Raw genomic sequence first — 10,909 nt, 5'->3', positions numbered from 1 at the left:
AGTCTTCACCGGTTCCATCTTGAGCAAACTCTTCTTTTCCTTTCCTTGATGTTTTGAATGCAGCTTCTTTCTTCATAGCCTCAGTACCGACAGTCCTCATCTCATAAGCAGTTAGGGAGCCATACAACTCATCCATTGTAAAGATTTTCAGATCTTTTGCTTCTTCTATTGCTGAAACCTTTGTATCATACTTAGATGTGAGAGATCTAAGAACTTTCTTCATTGTTACCTCAACTTTTATTTCTTCTCCAAGCCCTCTAATGGTGTTTGTTGTTTCATCAATCCTTTGAAGATAGTCAACAATCTTCTCTTCATCTCTCATCTTCAAACCCTCAAGCCGTTCTCTCAATGTCTATAACTTGGCTTCCTTGACTTTAGTATCACCTTCAAATATTTTCTGCAACTTATCCCAAGTTTCTTTGGTAGATGAGCAGTGCATGACCTTAATAGACTCATTATCAGATAACCCACTAAGAATGGCATTTTTAGCTTTAGCATTGTTCTCATATTCCTTGTTAGTATCTAGATCAGTAGGGGGATTATTAGGGACTATATACCCATTCACAATCGACATCCATACATCACAACTTAGAGAGGACAAGTAGGTTTCTATCTTCTACTCCAAAAAGCATAGTTGACACCATCAAACATAGGGGCTTTTGAGGAGGCTGATTCATTTATTGCCATTGTGAACACTTGACATGATCTACCCAAGCTAGAGAATGCTTTGACAAAATAGGGTACCTAGGCTCTGATACCAATTGTTGGACACAATAGATCACTGAGAGGGGGGTGAATTAGTGATATACCACTTTTTCTTTAATCAGGGATATACCGATACAATATGAAACAACAAAGTGCTGACTGGTAAGACAAACTATGCAAACTAAGTGTGTGAAATGATTTTCTATAACATCAAAATAACACATACACAAGAATGCATCACATAACAAAAAATATACGAGGAAAACCCAAAGTGGGAAAAACCTCGGTGAGAATAGCTGTTGGAGATCTTCTGCTCCAATCTAGCCTCATAATGAAAAAGATCAGATTACAATTTTTGGGCACCAACCCAAGGAGCACCAACCCCTGATTTATGAGCACCAACCCCTGAATAATTTATAGGATACAACCTAAAGGAGCTACAATCCCTGCACTAAGCACCTACTTAGTGAAGACAATATGAAGATTCAAATACAAAAATAAATTCCCTGTTGCAAATGAAGTTTTGCAACCCTTCAATACTTTTCTCTATCGGTTTCAATCTTACTAGTCTATGAAACCTCCACACACACACTACAACATTGCCTTTATGTTGGTCCTTACTCTGTTGATACTTCTCTTTCTCTATCTGTTGGATTCACTTCACACTTGGTCACACTTTGCCAGGTTTTGTCTCTGCCGGTTTACACACCTTACCAGTTTCTCCTTCAACACACAGTCACTTAAGATTTTTCTTGTTTTTCACTTAAACAATCTTTTCAATCTCTCTTTCATTCAGTAGCATAATCACATATTATTCTGCAACAACAACCTCATCGATTTAGACTTGTATATTTAAGAACAAGTTTTCCCATCAAAAACAAATTCAAACTTCAAGCAGTTAGGGTTTCTTTCCTTCGACCAAATCTATATCAAATCTGATTCGATCTTCCTTGGATCGTTCACCTACTTTGAGGAGATGCATCTGTACACGTATTTATTCATCCAATGCATGTTTTCTAAAAACAATAGACTTCACCTTGCTTTACGACCTTGATCTTTGTCGTCCTCATTTTACCTAGCTATTTCTAACTAAAGGTCAATCTGCGATCGAATTTTGTGCCTCGATCACAATGCCAACAACTGCTTGATCATTCTTCGTCGTCCATTCTTCCTCGAGCTACATCAATCAGATATCATCCTGTGATTTGTGGTTTTATCATTTAATGACCACCAACTGCACGGACAACCATGTCGATGAACATTTCATCGACCTCTGCATGTTTGCCAACTCAGCTCCCCATTGCACACATCGACATACTTTCATCTTACCGATAAAGAGTCAGTTTAAACCTGAACATCCCTACCGGTTCAAACCCTTCTACCAGTACAAACCTTTACTAGTATGCCCACCATACTGGACAACTACTTTTACCGACAACACATCATACTGACAGTTCATCTTGCCTTCTAGTATGTCTTCATGCCATTTGTTCTTTTCAACTCACCAGGTGTTGTTGTGATTCATCTAACATTTTGCTTCTTCATCACAAACAAACAACCAACCATCATATCAGTTTATGTCTTACCAGTTAATACTCAAGCGTGCCAACACACTCTTGCATCTCACCTCATATCGGTGATATCGTCTGCCAACTCAGAACATACTTCTCTTCTTTATGCCGGTTCAACCTTCTTCATACCGGCTGACATCAATGACAACTCAATGCCAACAGTATCCATATTCAAAAGGTACATGCCACTTTAAAGAATTTGGGCCAAAATTGACCCTGTCATCACACTTAGAAGGCCCAAGAATCCCAAAATTGACTGTTAATTCATTTAAATAGGGTAATTTTGGTCGAAGCTGAGGAAAAGTTTTACCCCAAGGTTTCCACTAATGCGTTTGCATGGTTGTATAGCCCATATGTTGTGATTGCATCAATAGTCTTTAAAAAAATTGGTACAATCACAAGTCGTACCTTCCTACAAAATCAAATTAAAGGCATGTACCTTGGGGTAAAACTATGTACCTTTAAAAAAAACAAATAAAAAATCAAAATCAAATTAAAGGCATGTACCTTCCTACAAAGATATGTATGATTGTTGTACCCACATGTCTCATTGTGCCACTTGGCACTATTTAATTCATCGCAGAAGCCACATCACCGACCACTTGAACAAAGGGTGCATCAAAAGAATATTCATTGGAATGTTATGAATTACATGCATAACAAGGTACATTCTAGATGGTCAAAGGTATATTCCATTGACCTAAGCTACTAACATCAACAGGTAAACCCACCTTTTGGCCCCCTTCATGGTTTTATTTTTTAGAATTATGTGCTCTTCATAGTGGTACAATTGGTTTTTTTATTTTGGCGCTTGATTTTTTTCATAAATTTTAGATTCTCACATATTTTGCTAAGTAGTCCTTAATTTGGGACCTTTTGAGGCTCTATTTTTGGGTGCTATTTTTTTAAAAGGGCATTATTTTTCATGTACTTTGGAATGGTGTGATGAGATTGATCCCATTCTATGTAAAACATTTCTTTGAAGCTTATGGCCAAATTTGGCATCTGTAAGCACTAAGATCAAATCTAGTTGTTACTTTTTTGGCATCCAACAATTGTAAATGCATTGAGACTAAAGTGCCAAAATTTGTGTTGGGGGGGGGGAGGGGTTGGAATAATCTTGTGGTGGTTGATTGCATTCTTTTTGTATGTTGAGCGTTCAAACAATAAGGAAATCACAAATTGAAATCCTAACTCCATATAATTATGCATCATGGAAGAACAAGTATGGAATTATCTCGTGGGAAAGGGTTATCTTTGCTATCGGAAGGAAACAATTTCTCAATCAACTGATCCTAATTTGGATTAACAAAATGAAAGATTGGATGAGAGAAGACACTTGGATGTATATGTTCAATAGTATCATTTCATTTGCAGTTTCATATTGAATAGTGTAAAACACCTAAAGATGCATGGGAGACTCACGAAAAAGTATATGGTAAGACCTGATAAGATTAGGGGACATTATATTGATCTAATGATTTGATGAATCTTGATCCAAATGATTTTGACAACATATATGACTACATCTCCAAAATCAAGCAATTAAGAACAAAGCTAAAAGATTGCAATATTGAAAAAGAGGGTTTACAATTGATTCTTAATGTGTTGGCCAAGCTTGGTCTTGAGTATCTAGTGTTTGTTTCTAGTTTTTCATACCCATTCGCTTTCTATGGGACAATCATATGTTGATCCTAAGATTAGTTCGATGTATTTATACTTATGGATATTTATCTTATTGGATTAGTCTAAATTATATTTAGGAAAAGTTATTTTTCTTTATAATAAGTATACCACTATTTAAGTTATTTTGTTGTAATGGTTTGAATTAGTTTGTATTAGGATAGTTGTTACAAAAGTAGTTTCGTATTATAGAATATAATAAAATGAAATGTTTGAATTGTAAAAAATTGTTTGCAAAATATTATTTTACCTTTTTGTACAATTGTCGATTTATCTTTTTTATCACAAAATTAGTTGGATATGGATTTTCAACTAATAATTTCTAGTACTTTTTTGTATATGGTTTGATAAATGCTATAAGATAATGTAACATATGTATAAAAAAATTTAATGTCAAATGCATTACCTAAACATAATTGAACAACCATTCTTTTGTATTTTGTTTCTCTTACAAAGAATCCTCTATTTTTTGATAATTATAGAAATATATTTGTATTTCTTTATGTTCTCAACATTCTAACCTCTCTAAATACTTTAATCTAGTAGAAAATCAATCATCATAGCCACCAATAATTTACAAAATTAATAATACTTTATGCAAATAATATTTAATTATTTAGAGATCCATAGAATCTAAATGACAAAATGTTGTAGAGCAAGTCCTTTATGAGGAAAACAAAAAATGGCTATGTCATGAAGGTAAGTTAGCTGCTAAAATTTTCTTGAAAATTTGCTTGTTTTTTTAATTTTTGAGATGTTCTTGATCTGTGGAGTTATCTAGCTCTGAACATGTCGTTAAGTTTATCGAACATATTTTAAATTAAGTTACATCTATGTTTCATCTATATACATACATTAAGTTGCATTGTAAACAAAATTTATGAAACAATATTCCAAAAGTAAAAGAAGGTTTTTTTAATCATAAAATAATTATTTTAAACTTACATTCAAATAAATGTTTTTAAAAAATTATTTATTTAAAACAAAAAAAACTATATATATTAGAAATAATCATACTAACAACTTCCAAATGAGTATTTATAAACTTTACAAGTAAGAAGCACCTATGCTCCTCAAATTTCTAGTAGTTAGATTGTCACACATGAAATACTATAATTTTGTCATAAATTAGCCATTACTATGTCATCAATTAATTATTCATGGTTGTAGGGAATTTCTCCATCAATTCAAGTAGGTAGTTTTCATCCCATACGTCCCTAAACATTTCCGGATAAGAGATAATTAGCTTAAGGTTTTCTGTTGCAATTTCTTTCCTCCATTCCTCAAAACGGGCTGCTCCCGATCGATCTGCAAGCTGGTCATAATACTGCACAAACATTACCATGCTAGAAGTAAATCAGAAAATTTCTTACCACCAAAATAAAGATATTAATTTAAAATATTTATAAGATAGCATAATATAGTTGAATAATAAAAAGGTGTTGAATGATAGGTTTTGTGTACTAGAATTGGATAGAACTTTACAAAAATAACAAGACAATGAAGACAAATTAATTTAAAAAGAACATTTACACATCCATTATATTTTCGAATTTATGGGATGAGACTATTCCATATATATGGATATTGTTTTGTTAATTTATATATTGACTTTTGATGAATTTTAAATTTATTTGTAATGTTTTTTTTAGCATTGCAAATGCTTATTTATCGAAGTTATGAACACGAGGGGTTAAATCTATACAAAGAAGTGAGGAAAACAATCTATGAATACTAGGAACAAGAAGGACTAGCAAGAGACATAATATAGGTAAGTGAAATAATTTGATATAATGTCAATCGAAGGGTAGGTAGATCTTAAAAGGAAAGAAAAAAATTAAAATCAAAGAGAAAGAAAGTAACCTCAAAATTTTCAATGTCATGGACGAGACGTCTTGATAAGCGACTCATTTCCAAGTGATGATCATATAACTCCTTCACAAGTTTAACCATGTCCCTTCTTGAGGGAAGTTTCACTTTCCTTGCTAATATGCTTGCTATCCACTTGGATTGCAACTCAAAGAAAGGGAAAGTTACAACCTATTGGCAACCATAATGATCCATTTACATTCACTGAATTAGTAAGGACAAAAAAAATCATATAGAATATATTTTCAAATAATGAAGTAAAATTAGTTTCTTGGCTATTTTATGCTTATATTACCATTAAAATTTAGTATGTTAAAAATGATAATTCAGCCATGTTATAAGAGAAAATGAATATTAAAACATAAATTTTATGTAGAAAAAACTTACCTGTTGGGGTATCCCAACAAATGAAAGAGAAGGAGCTAATAATGGAGGAAATATATGCTCAAATAATGGACCCACACAATTATTTTCCAGTGTCACCATTCCTTTTGTATTGAGAAATGGAATTGAATAAGAATACCTATAGATATATTTTATGAGAAAAATAGAATTTAATGAAATAAATGAGAAACATATAAAGCTCAAGCTTGTTAAATAAGGCTAGAAGTAGAAAATGTATCAATATTTTTACCCCGTGCAATAAATAATTGAATCAGCAATGATTTTTGAACCATCTTCAAAGACCACAGTTCCATCTTCATCTAAATAGGTTATCTACACTAAAAATAATAGTATAAGGACCTATCTTGACTTTATGTTTAGTCTCAAATCAAGTTCCTATAATTATCGAATAGAAAATAGATAACTAATCAAAATAATTTTCATAATAAATATATATGCATGGATTTTACATTCATCTATTAGATTTTAATGTTATACTTACCATAGGATGTAGGTGCACATTAAAGCGATGTAAATCAATGTGAACTTTTGTATCTTTTTCATGTTTTGTTGATCGTATAGACAAATGAACTTCCTTTGCCACCATCTTTAAATCCAATGAAATATCACATGCGCTTGATGATTTCCCAATAATAACCACAACCTTTCAAGATATACATGACATATTATTAAATTGAATTGAATAAATTTAACATAAGGCAATGGTCGTTTGCAATTTAAGCCATGTTTGTATTCATTGGATATGTGCCAAATCAAACTCCAAATAGGGGAGAAAAAAAATCATGGTTATTGTAGTTATTGATATTAATTAACTTTGAATTTAATTTCATTCCTTTCAAAATAGAATAAATCTTATACAGTGCATTGTTAACTTAACATACAAATTGATTGGATCGGTAATTGCATAAAGTTTTAAAATCACATCTAGATTAAAAGTGTATTAACAAGTCTTAATGTGTTTAAGTGATTCTACAACTTGAAAATAAAGTTGAGTGCTTACTCCTTGGGCAATAGAATTGCAATCCATTAAATGGGAAATAAAGTAGAAACGAAAGGAATAATGCATTGTATATTTTAAATACACCAAAGATATTAAACATTAAAATGACTAAGCATACTTATTTACCTTAAATAAAGTTGTATATATTCATGTATAATGTTAAAGAGGTTATTACAGTATTTGCAATTTAGTTTTAGAATGTTGTCACATTCATTACCTTCACAATTACACTCATGTCAACAAACATGGCAAAGGAAAATCTTCATTAGCAACTATAAGACCCCCAAAATATGTGCATATTACCTTGGAGACACTCAAGAATAAAAATCACTTACACTACCAATCTCCTCGTCTCCATAAATTTACAATCCAAGGAATGAATAAAACTTGGCTTATATGATTGCATTGCAATAAATTGAACCCACTAACCTCTTGAGACCATCCAATAAGAAACCCCCTTAAAAATAAAACCAAAACCCTTCTTTAACACCTCTTGGACAAAACCCACCTAACATGTGATGTTGTAACACTATGAAAATCAAAAGTATGCATGTACTCCCACCACAAAATGGATTACTTGAACAAAGATTTCACTAAGGGAGGTAAGTAGGATAGCCAACAAAGCTCTCCTACATTTATGGTAAGTTATGGTGAGAGAAAAAATGTCACCATTTTATTTGGAACCCAATTCCATTTAATATATCCTATTTTCACTTATAAACTCTCCCCTTTCACTTATACAATTTCTCATTTAGAATTTTTTTGTGTGTCTTAAATTTAAATATAAGTGTCATTTCATGTGAATCAATCTCAAGAAAATTTATTAAGCCTTTCCTTTAGTAATTGTTCTTAAATGTAAGTTATAATGTCTCCCCTATAACCGAGAAGGTCAAAAAGGTGAATTAGGAGAAAATAAGATTTAGAAAGAGATGTCTAAAGGAAAATCTAAAATGATTGATCAGTGGGTTGAGTCTTCTTGCTTGGGTGAGTTAAGGAGGCATCAGGGTTCCTTGAAAGGATTAGCTTTTAACATGCACTCTTTAGATAATATTTCTAAGGGGTAGGGGAACATTTTTTTTGTACCATTAGGGAGGAAGTTAGTGACATTCTTGGTTTGGAGCGTGAGGGTATTGGTGGGAAATTCAAAATTGCCAAAAAGTTATTTCATGAAATTAGTTAGACCAACATTAGAGTTAGAGCCCTAAACAAGAAGATTGTGAAAAATACATATGGGAATGTGAGGAATTCTCTCCCTTTTCTAGTGAGCTAAAAGAGATCTAGGTTTCAATAAATGCTATAAAAAATGCAATTTCTTAGTTAAAGTCTAATTATGCCAATAAATTTAAAGATCTTGAGGATAAATTGCAAGTAGTCTGTTAGGTCCCAGAGACAATTGAGAGGGGGGGGGGGGAGGGGGCCAGTGAATTAGTTGTCTAATAAATTTAAACCAAAAACAATTCAACCAACCTAAATGCTTAATACCGGTAAACCAAAATTTATGCCGGTAAACAGTTTATCAGTTAATTGCAGTACCGGTAAAGATTAATGCATAAAACAGAAAGACAATAACATCCACAACACATAACACCAATGTTTGTACGTGGAAACCTTGTAAGGGATAAACCATGGTGAGAAGCCTTACCCACAATCAGATGATACTACTACATATAGTATGTGTATACAAATGGGGTCTGTACATGCAGAAAAGCCAAGTGCCTAGAGCTCACTGCTCAATCACAAATAGAAGTCACACTGACTACAAGTGGATGGTTAAATCCAATAATGATGTACTACTCAAAATAGCATCTTCATATGTTGGATTCAGTACCGGTGTAGTTCTGATATATCTTCACAAAAACCTTGCTTCACCTTCAAATGATGTCTGCGTGTATAGCTCTGCTTATTCTCGCATATACCTTTTTACAATTCCTTCTCCTAATCGCATATCGATCTTGCAAATAAGATCTTACATATATACCATAACCTAAGACCAATTTTAGTAGGTCGGCTCTAAAAGATATTACAATAAAACAATTACAAGTAAATCAATAACCAATGCAATATCCAATTCAACATGTCTGCATAGTGCATTTACAATAACAATAAAATCATCTCCAAAGCGTGTCGTGCTGATCTGGAATAGATAAACCTGCCGGTGCATAACCTGGACCTATTTGCTGGTAACAACAAATATGCAAACACGAACATACCAATGAACAAATCTCCAAGTCAGTGTCCAAACGATGTCTTCAACATAACCAAGTGTTTTTCATGTCATTCCAAGTGTCGATGAATCAATATATTCTGTCGGTGTACCAGATACCAGTGACTGTGCATAAGTCACTTGCTTGCTGGTGAACATTGCCAATTCTCCAAAGTGCATGACCATATCAACATAACCAAAATACCAACAATCTCCCCCTTTGGCATTGATGGCAACACAAGATGGAAAAATCATCAAAGTGCCAAAATAGAAATGCCAAATACCAAAAACCAACAATCTCCCAAAAGAGATCATAACCAGAAATCAAAATTCAGATACAGAGAGTAATCAATCTCTCCCAAAGTAACAATCTCTCCCCCTGAGAGTAATATGTATTTTCCTTGTGTTTTTCCATATCAATCTCTCCCCCTTTGACATCAAATGCCAAAGTTACTACAAAAGCTAGATTCAAATATAAAATACCAACCAAATCAGTATACCAACTACTCCCCCTGAGAAGTAGCTCTTATCATCAAAGTCGGAGTAAAATATTTCTCTGTTAATTCTGTCGGTTGATGACAAACATCAACTGTCTAAGTCTCTATCGATGGGGGTATGACCCCAAGCTGATCTCTGATATATTCAAAAGTCTCTTTAGGCAAAGGCTTAGTGAAAATATATGCAATCTGCTCTTTAGTATTCACATAAACCAGTTTTACTTCTTTTGCTTCAACATTCTCTTTCAGAAAATTCAGTTTGATAGAAACATGTTTAGTTTTGGAATGTAGTACCGGATTATTAGATATATCAATTGCTGCAGTATTATCACAATAGATAGTTATAGGTTCCTTGCATTTTATCTTTATGTCCTTCAACATTTGTTTAAGCCATAATACCTATGTACGGTTAGTTGCTGCTGCAACATATTCTGATTCTGCTGTTGATAAAGATGTGCAACTTTGTTTCTTACTCAACCAAGAAATTAATCTGCTTCCAAGAAAAAATGCTCCGCTGGTGGTGCTTTTTCTATCATCCACATCTCCTGCCCAATTTGCATATGTGTATGCACATAATTCAAAGTTTTCATCTCTAGGATACCATAAACCAAGATTTGTAGTGCCTTGTAAGTACCGGAAAATCTTTTTTACTGCTAAATCATGATTTTCTTTAGGATTACTCTGAAATCTTGAAACAATACATACTGCATTCATAATATCAGGTCTTGTTTGTGTCAAATACAGTAAACCTCCTATCATAGGTTTGTACCTAGTCGGATTGATAGGTGTAGATTCATCCTTTAGTGATAATTTATCATTTATAGTCATAGGTGTGCTTACCGGTTTAGAGTTTTCCATCCCAAATTTATTTAGTAACTCCTTCAAGTACTTGGATTGACTCAAGAATATACATTTGTTAGTCTATGAAATTTGCAATCCTAAAAAGGATTTTATCTCTCCAATCATAGACATTCCA

General features: G+C 33.0%; 1 protein-coding gene across 1 annotated transcript in view; it reads right to left on the bottom strand.

Moving 5' to 3' along the window:
* Positions 1-4,991: 4,991 nt before the first annotated feature.
* LOC131075774 (flavin-containing monooxygenase FMO GS-OX-like 8) overlaps positions 4,992-10,909 on the bottom strand; it is a 31,744-nt gene continuing 25,826 nt past the window's right edge. Inside the window, exons 3-7 of the mRNA XM_058012661.2 lie at positions 6,715-6,876; positions 6,463-6,545; positions 6,216-6,351; positions 5,823-5,999; positions 4,992-5,286 (exon numbers count right to left, since the gene is read on the bottom strand). Of these exons, the coding sequence (XP_057868644.2) occupies positions 5,110-5,286; positions 5,823-5,999; positions 6,216-6,351; positions 6,463-6,545; positions 6,715-6,876 (735 nt within the window). The 3' untranslated portion in view covers positions 4,992-5,109. The remainder of the gene's footprint in view (positions 5,287-5,822; positions 6,000-6,215; positions 6,352-6,462; positions 6,546-6,714; positions 6,877-10,909) is intronic.

The sequence above is a fragment of the Cryptomeria japonica genome, chromosome 3 (assembly GCF_030272615.1).
Source record: "Cryptomeria japonica chromosome 3, Sugi_1.0, whole genome shotgun sequence".
NCBI classification, from domain to species: domain Eukaryota; kingdom Viridiplantae; phylum Streptophyta; class Pinopsida; order Cupressales; family Cupressaceae; genus Cryptomeria; species Cryptomeria japonica.
Note: the sequence above shows the minus strand (reverse complement) of the source record. Positions and strands in the feature narration are given on the sequence as shown.